We start from the raw sequence: 16,062 nt of genomic DNA, 5'->3' as shown, positions 1-16,062 counted from the left end.
GGCAGAGAAAAAGCAGGGGGCACTGATAGAGCCGCTCTACACCGTTCCATTTGGCCTCCATCTCTCGCTCCCCTTCTCTCCCAACTGAGCCATGGTGATGAGGGGAGAGATTTGTAAAGCCATTTATTTGAAACTAGATAACGAAAATCTGGCAAGCGAGTAAGAAAACGGCCTTGAACTCGACGCCAAAGTCATGACACAGACAGCGCCAGTTTTTGTCTCTACCGTGGTATAGCTGCTCGAATGTAGTTTTCGTTATCTTCCATTTTCCTTTAGCATAACCGTCAGTGGTTCATTTTTTTATGAGTGTGTAGATATCTGGATATTGAACATCATCTCTCAATATCTTGTGTATCCTTTCCCCTGCAACCTGCAGTTATTAGCAGGCCCACATGGAAACTGTGCCCACAGAAAACTCTTTAAATTTCCTTAGGAAAATTGACAAAGTTGTCCCCTGTGTACTTGTTTATTAAATATTTTGGCTAATTTGAAAATGCCTTCAGTTTCCAATAACATTAGCTCTATGTTGTGCACTAATATTCAAAAGTTTGGGGTGAGTAAGATTTTTTTTTGTATTACTTTTATTCAGAAAAGACAAATTAAATTGTTTAAAAGTGACAGTAAAGACACTTATAATGTTACAAAAACATGTTTACTGAGCATCAAATCAGCATATTAGAATAATTTCTGGAGGATCTTGTAACACTGAAGACTGGAGTAATTGCTGCTGAAATTCAGCTTTGTCATCACATTAATAAATTACATTTTAAAAATATTCAAATAGAAAAAACAATACTTTTAAGGTATAATAATATTACATAATACTACTCTTTTTACTGATCAAATAAATGATTCCATGGTAAGCTTAAGACACTTCTTTAAACTCACTGACCCCAATCTTTTGAATGCTAGTGTGCATTTTATCATGTTTAAATCAGATTTTACCAATAAATCAGAACAGAAAAGGCAAAAAAAAAAGTATATGGGTTTTGCCTGGGCCTAATCATTATTTAACTTCAAATGACATTCTCTAATACTCAAGTGTGAAGCTATGTATGCTTCCGCAGCGTGCAGAGCTCATATGAATACACTAGGTATGTTTTTTGGAAGCATTTACCTTGGAAGGGTCCGAAGTTGTGATGATCCAAGTGCAGTTAGCGTTGTTGTCATACTGTACTGGGAAGTTTGGGGAGGTGATGATGCCACTCGGGCCACGGAGCTGACCGCCACACATAGGAGCTGAAAGAAGAGACAAATCATGCAGTTTGACTCTTCAAGGAGTGAAACATCTCATCTATGAAAGATTTGAGGCTTTTAAGAGGAAAAAAAAAGAGAGAAAGACCACTTCAGCACCAAATATCACAGTAACAGTTATCTGAACAATAGAATAGAAAGAAATGTTATTGCACTATACTGAAAGTCACTGATACTTCAAACATGGGAAAAAAAAACAGCTACAAAAAAAAGTTTTTTCTACAGAGGAATTCTATTTTTGACTAAATATGTTGAGTTGTGTTCTCTTGTTGTCAGATACAAAAATAATATGTAGCAATGTCAAATACTTATAATAACTGTTTGCAAATCTATAAATCAACTGAATGAGTAAAGAATTAACTACAAAACTACAAGGTGGTTTTAAACTGATTTTCGGCTCCATCTACTGACATGTCATTACTGTCAGACAGAATATGACAAAATATTAAATATCTTTTATAAAAAGTATTAAATGTTAAGTTAAGTTGAGTTGTTTAGTTTAGCTCCAGGAAAAGTTTTAGTTTTAGTTTAGTCACTATAGAGTAAACCTAAAACGAAAAGCAAGAGGACCACAAACACTGTTGAGTTCAACAGACAGACTCACAATAACTATTTTTCTAGATCTCACTCATACCCTATCCATACCACTTTCAAAGGTTGTGATTGGGTTGTGGGCCTACAGACGGAATGTAACAAAATCTTAAATTATTAAAAAAGCACACGTATACAGGCTTAGCCTTCGGCTGCAGTCAATATTTCGCACGTGATTATTGTTACCTATCTCGAGTTGTTAGTTTTGATTGGATTGGCGTGTGACCTGAATGTTCAATGACCTTACCGATGACTTGTTGAGTGCTTGACTTTTCTGTGACTTTTCTCGGAGTTAAAGCGACACTCTCGTGGCCTCCAGGAGGACTTGAAATACCTCCTCGAATATAAGCACTCGATGTCTAATGAGAAGGGAGGGCACAGCCAGCGTGTTTGCACTAAATTAATGTTTCTGCAGGTCTGGGACCAGCTGGAGCTTTTAATGAGCTATGTCTGAGGTGAGCTCCTCAGGGCCTCCCCTGCCACACACACTCGCAAAGTTTCCTCAAACACTTTAAGGTGGGCTGACATTAAAGTACAAAAGTCTTTGGAAAGTTAATTAACATCAGGGCTGGCTGACCCCAATTTTCACCTTCACAAAATGTGTGTTGTCTGCAGCTTTCTGCTTTAAAGGTTTGCTAATAACACACAATCATTGATAGCATTTTTGTCAATCATCATACATATTGGGGTCTAAGAAATTCTCAATGAGATAACTTTTTTTATTTTTTTTTATTTTGGGCACGCATGATTATAATATGAGGTTATAAAAATACTAGTATAAAACTAGTAAAACTAGTATAAAAATATTAGTACTTATAAAGCACATATTTTGCATGATCGTATTCTACATTCCTTAATCCTACCCAATACCTAAACTTAACAACTACCCTACTAACTATTATTAATCAGTAATTATGAGTTGATTGAGGCTAATTTTGTAGTTAATAGTTAGTTAAAATGGACCTTAAAATGAAGGGTGACCAATAAAAATAACCATTAGATAACATTGTATAGAAGTTCTTATTCGGTTGCCACACATACTTTTCTGCAAATTATGGAAATGTTAATTTTTGGTAAAAAACAAAACAAAAAAACAACAACAACATTAGATCACATTCTTAAAAAAAAGCATAATTTAACTGCATCATTCCATGTAAGTTCGCATTTAGTTGTCACATAGAAGCTTACCTTAAAAGTGCTGGAAATATTAGTTTATGGCAAATGAAATGAAATATGGAATATGGTCGTCACCTATTCTTAACTGCAACATTCTGGAAATTTAAAGTTATTGTCTATAAAATAAAACAAAAATGACCATTAGATCACATTTCAAGGTATTATTAGATTGTCACACCCACCCACACACAACATCTGGAGTTCTGGAAATGGTAGTTAATGGTTAAAAAAATAAAACAAACAAACAAAAAAACATTAGTTAACATTCTGCATAAGTTCTTATTAGGCTGTCATGTAAAATAACCTCCCTGCAATGTTTTGGAAATGTTAGTTTAGGGTTATAAAATAAAACACACAAAAAGTGAACATTCTGAGAGTTGGTCTCAAGGAACTTGGTACCAAGATAATGTTGAAGGGACTGCAGGGATTATAACTCAAAATCAAAAATGAACCAACATACTCTGCAACATAATAACCACGCTATTAGAAGAAGATATCTACAGTATTAGCAGGGGCTCAGCTGTGAAACAGTCCAAGTGCATTTAAGTTGAAAGGACAGTGCTGCAATAAGATAATTATTTAAAGTTCACCTAATTCAGGCTGAATTTGATCAAATTAGATTCAGGCTAACAGTTCCAAGACCCTGGATTTCCCAATGCACATTTCAAGTGTCAGAAAAAGCCTGTGATAGACTGAATGAAATACTGGGGAGTTAAAAAAAAATAATAGACAGTGATTCAGTTCAAAGAGTTACTTCAAGCCACTGGACCAACAATCAGCATTAAATGGCCGTTAAGACTTCAATATTCAACTGTAACAACGTTTGTAGATCGGGAAGGAGGAGGCGGGAACCGGCGAACATTTAAATACTTTAATAAACAAACACAGAATGAAAGTAAAGCGGTAGCCCCTCGCGGACGACTGCCGCACACAAAACACAAAATAAACTCCAGGCCTGGTCCTCTCTCGTCTTTCACTGTCGTCACTCCTCCTTTTATCCTTCCGGAGCTCCTCCGTGGGACTCGAGACCGGTGAGTGGTGCAGGTGTAGCTCATTATCAATTACTCCACCGGCCTCGCTCCGTTCCCACGGCTCTCGGCCCTGCCCCCACTCGTCACATACCCCCATCGCCCCTCGCAGGCCGGGGGGTACTCACGAGACTGCGCTCTACTCACCCCCCCCTCCCCCTCTGGGGGAGCTGGCGCCGCTTGGTCCTCAACCGGCTGAGAGGCTCTCACTCGCGGTGCCATGCGACGGTACTGGACATTGTTGGTGGACGGCCCACCGCTCCTCCGCCTCCTGGCGAACGGCGACGGCTCCTCCTATTGAGGGCAGCCGGCAGCGAGTCCCCCGTTCCCTGCTCCTCCCCAATCATGGCGGATGGCAGCAGGCTCCGGCCTCCTGGCGAACGGGGCCGACTCCTCCGCTCCCTCTCGGACGGCAGCCACCCCTCCCGACCCAGGAGTGCGGCAGCGAGCTCTCCGTCCCACCTCGTCTTCCATAGTTCCAGCACCACCGCCTCGGGCAGCCACCGGTGGTCTCTCCGCTTGTTCCTGCTGCCCGATCTCCTCAGCACCGCGATCCCCCTCAGCAGCGAGGGCTCTCTGACAGCGTGTCCCTCCTTCCTCCCGGGTTTCGGCACCAATGTAACAACGTTCGTAGGTCGGGAAGAAGGAGGCGGGAACCGACGAACATTTTAACAAAACGTTAATAAAATAAACAAACACAAAATGAAAGTAAAGCGGCAGCCCCTCGCGGATGACTGCCGAACACAAAACACAAAATAAAGTCCAGGCCTGGTCCTCTTTCGTCTTTCACTGTCGTCACTCCTCCTTTTATCCTTCCGGAGCTCCTCCGTGGGACTCGAGACCGGTGAGTGGTGCAGGTGTAGCTCATTATCCACCGGCCTCGCTCCGTTCCCACGGCTCTCGGCCCCGCCCCCACTCGTCACATCAACAAACAAAACTCATTGCTCATGATATATTGTGTATTTCAGGTTCTATTAAGGATTGAAGATTGATTTGACTTCTAAATAGCCAATACAAAAGACACAAATGTATTTTATAGATTTCTTGTGCAAGTCCCAGATCCTTTAAAATCCTGCAAATCACGGAAACAACATTTCTACACATAGAGAGAGAGAAAACCTCAAGGACGCACTATTATTATTGAACTTTTTATGCTAGTATTTATGTATTTAGAGACAATGATTTATGAGCGCTTTTTCTGTGGCGCCATTACTAATTATTCTTATGATTCAGATTTTCCTGGAGCATGCAATTAAAATGGACCAGTTTTGAATAATGGCCTGGCATTTAGACTGTTAAATCAATGAAACAAGACAAATAATCATTCTCTACATTAGTGGTGAAAAGGAGCAAGTGATGAAGAAACAGGTTCTGGGGAGCAATAGCTAAATATCAACCCTTTTCACATGAGTAATGGGGCTGATAAGGGAACTTGGTCCATCTGGTGATTCCGACAGTTTCCCAATTCCAGGTCCATTTTCCCTCTTTCCACAAGCCCACAGTGATGTGCCAAAAACTGATCGTTAAATAATCAAAAACAAAGGCAACTGGTGCAATCCATCACAAAGCTGTCCAACTAACTTTCTCCCGAAGATTGTCAAGCCTGAGGGGTCCATGGTGGCAAATGCCACACTGGCGGTGTTAAGAGACAGGATATGTAACTCTAATGAAAGACTAATAGTCCACAGCTGGCCAAGCAGCTCAGGAGAAATTCATCGATATGAAGTAGAAGTGAGCAGGTAAAACTAACGCTTTATGTGTGTGAGCCTGTTGGTGTGGAGCTACAGTAAGAGAAGCTGTGTTCTGTAGGACAGCCTGAATGCTCCAAATAATATATTAAAACAACGTTTATTACTCAAATGACATCTCAAAAAAACTCTCTTTTGATAACACAAGTAGTTCTTATCTCTGGGTAAGATGTAAATGCATACTAACAAAACGCACATATTATGTATTATGTTTTTCAACAATCAATCAATCATTTTTTTTATATTCAATATTGTGAAATATTATTACAATTTAAAATAACTATTTTCTATTGTAATATAATTTAACATGTCATTTATTCCTGTGATGGTAAAGCTGAATTTTCAGTATAATTTCTCCAGATCATTCAGAAATCATTCTAATATGCTGATTTACTGCTTAAGAAACATCAATGATGAAAACAGTTGAGCTTTTTAAAATATTTGAGGAAGCCATGGTACATTTTTTCAGGATTCTTTGATGAATAGAAAGTTCAAAAGAACAGCATTTTGCAATTTAATGCATCCTTGATTAGTGGTAGACCGATATTGGTTTTTTGACAGCCGATGCCGATGCCAATATCTTGGAAAGCAGGGTGGCCAATGGCCGATATAAAGCAGATATAATTGTATTTATTTTAATTAATGTTTAATACATTTGAAATGGATTAAAAAGTAAATGTGTTAAATAAACATACTTATACTTTAGATGACAAAGTATTTTTCACAAATAAATAAATACTTAATAAAAAATATAATAAAAAAGTAAGTAAACACTGTAACCAACAGGGCACTCAGTATTCTGGGAAATTTGAGTGCATTGGGATTTGGGAATCATATTTTTTTCCAAATAAAGCTAAGGTAACACTCATTTTACATACAGCACACAGTGGAAATGACATGAATATGGCAGTGGGCAAATGCATAAAGCACAGCATAATTTGAAATCACGAGTTTAAAGTTTGTCGATCGCGCATCTCTAGTGAAGCTGAACTCTCCACCTGTCCGCATTACATGCGCACGGATCGAACGTCATGCAGAGAACACGCGATCATGCAGGATACAAATGCACACTTCACAAGATCTCACAACTGGATCTGACTAAGTTTGCAAGCTTTGCAAAATTAAATGTTCATCAGTCATTCAAAGATTTGTTTAAATTATATAAATGCATATTTGCTAAATGCTGACGGCAAACAAGAAAGTATTATAATGTTTGCCTTTCTATTACTAATAATATAAAATCAATCGTTATAATACTTTTTGTATACATTTTAATTCCTTTGTTTAACCGTTCTATCTGATTATTAGACAGATTTCTGTCCGCATTAGACAGAACTGTTAACGACAACAATGAACAAGAGGGAGAATGTGAGCACTGTGTGCTCAGGTGCTGCCGCAGTCAAATACTGGCCGATATATCGGCCTTGGCGATATATCGGTTGACCACTATCCTTGATAGATAATAAACCTTTATTTATTTCCAAAACAAACAAATAAATGAAAAATATTACTGACACCACATTTTAACTTTTTTTTGTGTTATTTTTTTAAATGTATTTAATAAATTATAATAATTTAATATTACATTATCAATAATAATAATAATAAATTATATAATACAAAAATACCACTAAATATAACTATATAACATACAATAAATATAACTAAAAAATATATAAAGTGATAAACAAATACTTTTTTATTTCCAGCTTTGGACCCCATTGTATATTCTCTAACGGTACCATGCCACTGACAGGTTGTGCTGCATGTAGTTAAGATGCATGGCGTTGGTACCACAACTAAATGCCAGACTCGCAGTTCAATTTACGGCATAAGGCAAAGGTGGCAGTATGGTGGACAGCATCTCTCTGGGGATGTGACAGTTGCTGCAGTAATGAAGTCCTGGGGGCTGTCCTAACCAATCAAAGGCAGAAATTAAGTAAGGCTCAATAAAGTAATTAATCGGTGCCTGGTGAGGCTAAATAAGCTGATTACTGGCTGAGCGATGACATCTCTTCCGCCTTAGGAAATCTGCTTTAGAGATCTGTTGTCATCCTCTCCATTTCCTCTCTTTCATCTCTTGTTTTTTTCCCCTCATTGTCCTCTTTCATTGTCAGGTCATTAATCAAGGCCCTTTAACTTTACGCTGAGATTTCAAATAATTCAACCAATTGTTAAACAAAAGGGCTTAAATCTGCTGTGATAAATTTGTTTGTTGTAAATACGGCATGAGACTTTATTAGGGCACATGAATGGGGTTAATTTGCATTAGTTCATTTAGTTCAGAGGTTCTAGTTTGTTCTGATGGGGTCATGAACAGCAGGAAACAAGCAATGCAAAACGAAAATGATAAAATGCATCTAACCATAAAATCATGATACAAAGAGAAGAAAAATAGGCCTACCAACTTTTAAAAGGAATGAAAAAATGCTATCAATACATTCTATCATTGACGTCATAGGCCTTGATCTGTTCAGCCTAAAATCTATATTTTGTGTGTGTGTGTAAATTCAAAACCTGTCACTTTATACAAGATAACTAAATTAGGTAGGTGCCAAAATAGTTGGATTGTGTAACAAAATCAAACAAAACAAAACAAAACAAAACTTTTTAATAAAACAAGTTAAATAATTTGATTACCTTGTGAACAATTTTGAACAAAGATAAAACTTGGAGGAAAAAAATAAAAAAATAAAAGATGTTTCCACAGTGGCATACCTCTGCAGATAGGCCGGTCATCACTCCAACCAACATAACTGTCCGTAACTCGCAGGCAGGTGATGCTTTTAGACCCCTGAAGCTCGTAACCTTCGTCACAAGAAAAGTGCACAGTAGCACCCCGCCTGCAAGAGGAAAAGACTATTATTTTGCAAGAATACCAACCCATACATCTAGAAATTCTACATTATGTACATTATGTACAGTCAGTCGGTCATTATGGCAAAATAAATCTCGACAGGCCCCCGATGTGGAAGTTTATTTAGCGATAATGACTGGCTGGCTGCACATTATCCTACGTATTACACAGCTGCTTAGCAAATGAATAAATAAATTGACATGAAATATTGATATTAGTTTAAATTATTGCATTTTGTGAGAAAGAAAGCAGTGCTACAAGAGACATGAAACTAGCACAGGAGATTGATAGTCAGGGATAATGATCAATTATGCAGTTTATCAGTCATTGTATGCAGTTATCTGACTGCAGAATGATGCGATTGATGAATCAAGATTCAACTGGGTTTCATATATAATTCTATTCATCTCCTTTGGAAAAGAAAGAGAGGGGAAAAACATCATCTTCTATCATTCCCTGCTTTCTTTTCCAAATGTGCAAAATGCTGATGCCGGACGACTCAAGCCTTTCACAGAAGTTCTCAACATCTCACATGTGAGCTGGTATCTGTTCATGGCTAAATCAAATAGCATGTCAGCATAAATACCCCCTCTCTCCTGCCCGGCAGCAGTGGTCCTGTCTGTTCTCGGTAATGGACAGCCTTTGGGAAACCGCGATGTGCGCTTCCAGATGCATGGCTGTGCGCTTCCATTACCTAGCCGCTGATGAAGGGGTGCTCAGGTAGCCAGAGCTAAGAACATTCCAGTAAAAAAAGTTTCGATTGTCTTTTACTTCCCCGCTGCGATTGCCCTGAGAGCTAGTGAGTGTAAAACGGATTGTCCTCATTTATCTGTGTTAGAATCCTCTGGGGCGCTGCCATTTACCCTGCGGGGAGACGCTGACAGCGTAACTTGCACCGCAGGCTGCTATGTTGCAGCACTGTGCCTGGAAATGACACTACTATTGCTCTGTCCCCACTCAATTAAATAGGTCCGGACCTCTGTCTCATTTTCAATCTCCTTCCCTCTCTGTCCTCTTTTTCGATCATAAATGATGGTTATCCCAGGGCATTCCTACTGCCCCCTTCATTTATGTCTTAATATATTGAATGACATGTTTTAAAGGGATAGTTCACCCAAAAATGACAATTCTGTCATTACTCACCCTCATTACAAACCCATAAGACATTCATCTTTGGAACACTAATTAAGATTTTTTTTTTTGATGAAACCCGAGAGCTTTTTGACCCTGCATAGACAGCAATGCAACTACCACGTTCAAGGCCCAGAAAGGTAGGACATTGATAAAATAGTCCATGCGACATCAGTGATTCAACCTTAATTTTATGAAGCTAAAAGTATACTTTTTGTGTGCAAAGAAAGCTCTCGGATTTTATTTTTATTTATTTGGATTTAATTTGTGTTCCGAAGATAAACAAAGGTCTTACGGCTTCGGAACGACATGAGGTTGGGTAATTAATTACATACTTTTCATTTTTGGGTGAGCTAACGTTTTAAGACAATGTTTTAAGATTTAAATCATATTAGATAGTTAGCGTCACAATTAGGTAAATAAAGCAGTGAATTTTTATTCATTTTACTATTTTGGTTTAGGTATTTGTATTTCCCAAAATCTCACATATTGCAGGTGTTTTTTCTTCTTTTTCATTTCTCCCCTTTCTCTGACATGCTGTCTTGTAAATATAGTTTTAATTTAATAAATGTAATTTAATAAATTTAATAAAAGTTGTTTCACTGTCCTCAATATCTGTTTTATTCTGTTAAAGGGATAGTTCACCAAAAAAAGAAAAAAAAAGCTGTCATCATTCATTCACCCTCTTGTTGTTCCAAACCTGTATGACTTACTTTCTTATGCAGCACATAAAATAAGCTATTTTGAAGAATGTAACCAAACAGTTCATTTGTTTATTTATTTATTATGAATATTTTTTGGTCCATATAACAAAAGTCAGTAGGAACCAAAATGTTTTGGTTACACACACACACACACACACACACACAGAGAGAGAGAGAGAGAGAGAAGTAGTTCCACAGAAGACTGAAAGTCATACAGGTTTGGAAAGACATGAGGGTCAGTATGTGTGACAAAACTTTCAATTTTGTGTTAACTATCCCTTTTAGTCTTTTGCAATATCCCTTTAACTAATAGCAAAATTCTTAATGACATCACACTCCAGGAAGTGACATTATTGTAATGGTGAGACAAAAACAATGATTCTCTGATATCTGTATTGGTGTGTCAATTAAAAGCATTCCACCATTCATCATTATTGATAAATGTAAATATAAAAAGGGGATAGTATCCTTATTTTTTATGTAAATACAGCATAACCACATGTTTTTATACATAAGGGACTGAATAACCTTCCTCTCTTTCTTTCCATGTCTCTCTCTCACTCTCTCTCCTTCCCCTCTTGTTGTGACCTTTGGGAGCCCACAGCCCATGTTTATGCTGATCAAATATCCTCCCTGAGCCCTGAGAATTAAAAGGCCAATGAGAAATTAAACAGGTGCCCACCTCCTGCATCTCTTGCTATTCATCATCCTGGCATTACAAACACTAAATTAACTGCACTCCTCTTCCCTCTCTCCTCCATGTCCTCTCAGTGGACTATTTTAATAAGTAATCCATAAACTCATTTCTCACCTGAAATCAGAGCCTTTTCTTTTGCCCCTCTCTGGGATTCCTGGGTCTGGACACATGTTGTGTCCTTGCGCCACCCCCATCTGTGATACTGCAAATGACAAAACGGGAGAAAAAAAACAGCCTTGCTTTTCATTTTTCTTTTAAACATGGATATCATAAACATGGATACCCCCACTTTGAATTTTTCTCTTAAACACGGATGTCATAAAAAGAAACACATATTTAATGGTTATACTCTTATGAATCTTGACTCAACATTTGTGAGGTTTATTCATATGATGACAAATATCGTTTTTTAGTGAACAGTTTAAGTCAAATACTTGGTAAATAACAGGGTTTCCCAAACTTTTTTGTCAGTTGAACCCCTTTGACGTAAAGTTTATATTTCAATCATTTAACAACGTATTTGCATGTGCATAGTTCTTTGATGATGTAGGTAAAAAAATAAAAAATAAAAATATTAATAATAATAATTTTACAATTTGGTCTTCACTCTGAGCCTCTTTGTTATTTAAGTATTATAATTCATGAAATTATTATGTGATTTAGATGTACATTTTAACCATTTTTATTATTCATCATAACCTAATTGAGGCCAATTGAGTGGAACCATTCAAAATTAATTCATAGTTTATTGCTATCGTGACATCCCTTCAATTCAAAATATAGGCCTATACATAATTCATATAATTATATAGTGTAATTCAGATGTACATATTTTAATGAGTTAACTGATTTATTATTGTTTAACTTAATTTTCAAAATTCATACATTTTCATATAATATTCACATAATTCCTAATAATTATTTTATTTAATGTTTTGCAATCATGCCGTTTGAAAAAAAAAATATATATATATTTTTTTTTAAAGGAATACAAATAGTACATTTTACATATTCTGGAGGAAAAAGAAAGATGACGGTGAGGATGAGTTTAGTCCAAGGAGGTTCTTGACCTAGGTAGGGTGCCATCCTACCCTTTTTCATAATTTTAAATTTTGTGCACTATGAACTAAATTACCATGTTTCAATGTAAGTCCCTATACTGAAAGATGCAACATCCTTGCTAAACCTAATAAAAACACTGTTCTTAAAGGGCTGCTTCTTTCATCTTGCCCTACTATTTTTGTTGGTGGGGAAAAAAAGGTCAAATTCTGCCTAAAATCTAAGATACTCAAGATTACCATCTGGTTTATTGACCTGCTGCATAAAAGCAGCATCACAATTACAACTGTGCAGTTGGTTTTTTCAAACCAAATTCCATCAACATTTACCTTGTGAAGAGAGCAAGGCTATCTGTAAGTGTATTTGAACGTCTACACAGCCTGCCCAGGAGATTTATTGAATGAACAAAAGAATCAATCAAGCCCTCCTCAGAATGCCAAGATATTCTCAGACATCATTATGCAAGCACAAAATTTTCTCTGGCATCAAAACACACAAGCTCATCCAGCCCCGCAGGAAGTGGATATGACAACTCAGGGTCAAGGAGGTTGGCCGCAGCCTCGCTTTCTGCAATAGGTAGCTAGGAGGCAGGACAGGATAGTGAAGGGAAAACCTGAAGTGACACATGTTGATTGGCCGAGGCACGCCTGGGTGCCGGCACTCATGCATATTGATGTGGGACAAAAGGCCAAACTTGTCAGCGCTGCCATTGAGACACTGCCGGCCACGGTGATGGTACTGGGATCCCTGATGACACCCTCAATGGGCACATGCTCACATGGGCAAGCTGACATTTTCTCACAATGATGCAGAGGTAATAGAAATGTAAATAAAGACGGCATAACAGAAGAAAGCAGGCTGAAGAAGCCTCTCAGCACACAGTGCAATTACCCCTCCTCGATAAGCTTTTTCTTTCTCTGTTTGCCAACAATGGAAACGGTAACTTATTTTCCCTCCCCTCTGGCCTTAGGGAGAAAAATAACTCCATTTGTCATCCAATTGACATGGCGTAGAATAAAGATAACGTTAATGTTCAAAGTTGTGTGCTTGTGCCGAGCGTGAGGACATGCTGCAAGTGCCACTGCTTTCACCAATGAGTGGACAATCTGCATGCTGACAATGCTTAAAAACCTTAACATTTTCAACAGAGTTGAAAAAAAAAAAGATTTGGATGTAAATTGATATATATTTTAAGGTCAACCAAGATTTCAGTTGTGAATGTTTTGTTTTGGTTCACTCATACTTGCTTTTCACTTTAACGACGTTAAAAATATTTAACGCAGAGGTGGAGCTAGTTGGCCACCCCACTCTTTTTTCTTGACAAGAATTGTGTTTATTTAGACACAAGAACGTCTTTATGACTACATAAAACATGATACTTTTCAGACGCACACTCCACTTCACCAGGCGCGAGTCAAATGAGCACAGAAATGGTATAGGTGACGAGGAGCTTTAGTAGAACCACAATGAACTGCGGTCAGATGAGATGTTGTCAGGCCATGTCAGTAAAAATTAATTTTCCTGTCCTGTCAGCCGTTAAACTGTGCTCGCAGCGCATGCTCTTCAATTGCACACACAAATGCACCAGCACACTGTGAGAAAATACGATGCGTGTCAGATCCGCATCATGTTCAGTGGCGGCAGCTCTTAAAGTAATAGCAGCCAAAAAATCTAATAACCCAGCTGGCTTTGATGTCTGTTAAATGCTGTGAGCTACTCAAAGCTGCTAGTTGGTTCAGGCTTGTGGCGCAAGGATCTGATTTACGAACATCCTGTGTCTTGGGCCCCTGTGGAATTCGGCTCCTCGTGTTTCAACCATGTTTTGACCAAATCTTAGATTGTCTGATTCGGTCTGATATCCTACACAATCTTCACATAAACCCATTATAATAAATGGGTTAACTACATATTTAGCTACATGTGCCCTTCAGCAAGTTGGAAATATACTGAAAATTGAATAAAGTTATCAAACACTAAGTTCTAAATTAAATATAGATGAATCCTTAAAGCTACAACAGTTATTGATTTCTTTTTTCTGTTGTTCTTTGATTAAACAAAAGAACACTTATTGACAATTCCTAGGAGATTGTCAATTTTGGGGCAAGTAAACAAGATTAATGGTCAAAGAGATGCACATTCCATTGTCATGCCATGCTATTCGACTCCCTGGGTTAAACATTAGAGAATAATGCTTGCCTGCCTGTGTCTGTTCACAAAGTAAATTTAATCTCGCTTAACACTGCGTGTAATTGAATATTAACTTTGCACCAACAGCGAAGAAAACCTGTTGTCTTTACGTGTCCAGAGAAACTGGCACGGAGATTGCACACTAACAAACTGTCAAATTGACTCCAACTCCAAGAACCACATTCCTGTCTGTGCAACAGCAGCCATCAAAGCACAGAAGGTCAGAAAGTCTGCCACAACCAGAAGGCATCACAAGGGAAATGCAACATAGGAGATAAAGTTTGCACCCCAGCTTCACACAGCCATGATCCATCCTCACAATAGGTAGAACACCTGACACTAAGTTAAGGTATATTGACACACTAGCTGCACATGACATCCTAGCTCATCCAAGTTAAGTTTTGCCCAACGCCGTGTCTCCGAAAGAGTGCCGTCCAAACTTCAACTTCAGACCACAGCTCCGCGTCGTCAGCCAGATCTTAAATGATTCCCTTTGAGCTAAATTGACCTGTTTCCCTTACAATTGTTTTTAAGTTCACTTAAATTAGAAGCCGTTACTTTTTTAAAGTCTAATACATGTTAAAATGGACAGCTCTCAATTACACTGTACTGTTGATTTTTTTCAGCAAAATTAATGTAGTACATACTGTTATCATTACATAAAATTAAACACACTGAGATATAGCATTCCTGTAGCTCAAACAGTAGACTAGCAATGCCAAGGTCATGGGTTCAACTCCCCGGGAATGCATGAACTGATAAAGTATACCTTGTCGGCAAATCGCTTTGGATAAAAGCATCTGCCAAGTGCATGAATGTAAACGTAAAGTTGATTTAGGAAAATGTCCTTCATGTACATGGAAAGGTTGACTTACAAACTGATATCTTGCTGTGGTTGTCTTTACTTGGCAGCATCTTCACCCCTCTGGACTTCAGTTCTGTCATCTTCTTCACTGGAAGTCAAAAGAATTATAACATGTTTATTTGAGAGCAGGAAGGATTAGAAAAAGCTGAAAAAACTATAATCATAGGCCAGATGCTTGCTAGGCATTACAAATCATGAACCGCATTGTAATTACAATTACAGTCTTTCAAAGAAGCTGTCATTCTTGTGCAAAAAAGCCTATTGTGTGTGAACAAATTGCAGCATGTTTGTTGTAAAAGCGACAAAATAATGCCAGCACGCATTCATACGCACACACATACAGCCAGTCATTGTTTTCTGTTACATTGTCTGAAAGCTTCGGCACTTAAATGCTCTCAAAAGAAACTCAGCATTTGGCTAAGCATTTGTAATCGAGATATTTACCATTCACAATCAGCTGTTTCAGCAAAACCAAATAATAACAGGTCAATTAAAATCAAGAAAATTGATTAAATAATATTCGCAACTACTTAAAAGGTGAAGTGTCTTTTTTTTTCTTCTATTTTTGCCAACAGAATGGCAAAATAAATGTTTTAAAACAGGTCGCAAAAAGTATTTTCAACTGACTGCCAAACAAAATATATGATATATATATATATATATATATATATATATATCATTGTTTTATTAATTCATTTATTTTTATTTATTTATGAGGGCTCTCAACTTACAGATCTGGAAAACAACACAAAACACCTTATATTT

At 37.7% G+C, this 16,062-nt stretch overlaps 1 protein-coding gene across 1 annotated transcript in view; it reads right to left on the bottom strand.

Annotated features, from left to right (window-relative positions):
- Positions 1 to 16,062, bottom strand: part of LOC107663732 (CUB and sushi domain-containing protein 2-like) — a gene marked incomplete at its 5' end in the record, with an annotated part of 209,927 nt that overhangs the window by 128,784 nt on the left and 65,081 nt on the right. The window contains 4 exons of the mRNA XM_016454031.1: positions 1,118 to 1,239; positions 8,516 to 8,640; positions 11,301 to 11,388; positions 15,308 to 15,385. Of these exons, the coding sequence (XP_016309517.1) occupies positions 1,118 to 1,239; positions 8,516 to 8,640; positions 11,301 to 11,388; positions 15,308 to 15,385 (413 nt within the window). The remainder of the gene's footprint in view (positions 1 to 1,117; positions 1,240 to 8,515; positions 8,641 to 11,300; positions 11,389 to 15,307; positions 15,386 to 16,062) is intronic.

Source organism: Sinocyclocheilus anshuiensis, unplaced genomic scaffold (assembly GCF_001515605.1).
Source record: "Sinocyclocheilus anshuiensis isolate Anshui unplaced genomic scaffold, SAMN03320099.WGS_v1.1 scaffold231, whole genome shotgun sequence".
NCBI lineage: Eukaryota > Metazoa > Chordata > Actinopteri > Cypriniformes > Cyprinidae > Sinocyclocheilus > Sinocyclocheilus anshuiensis.
Note: the sequence above shows the minus strand (reverse complement) of the source record. Positions and strands in the feature narration are given on the sequence as shown.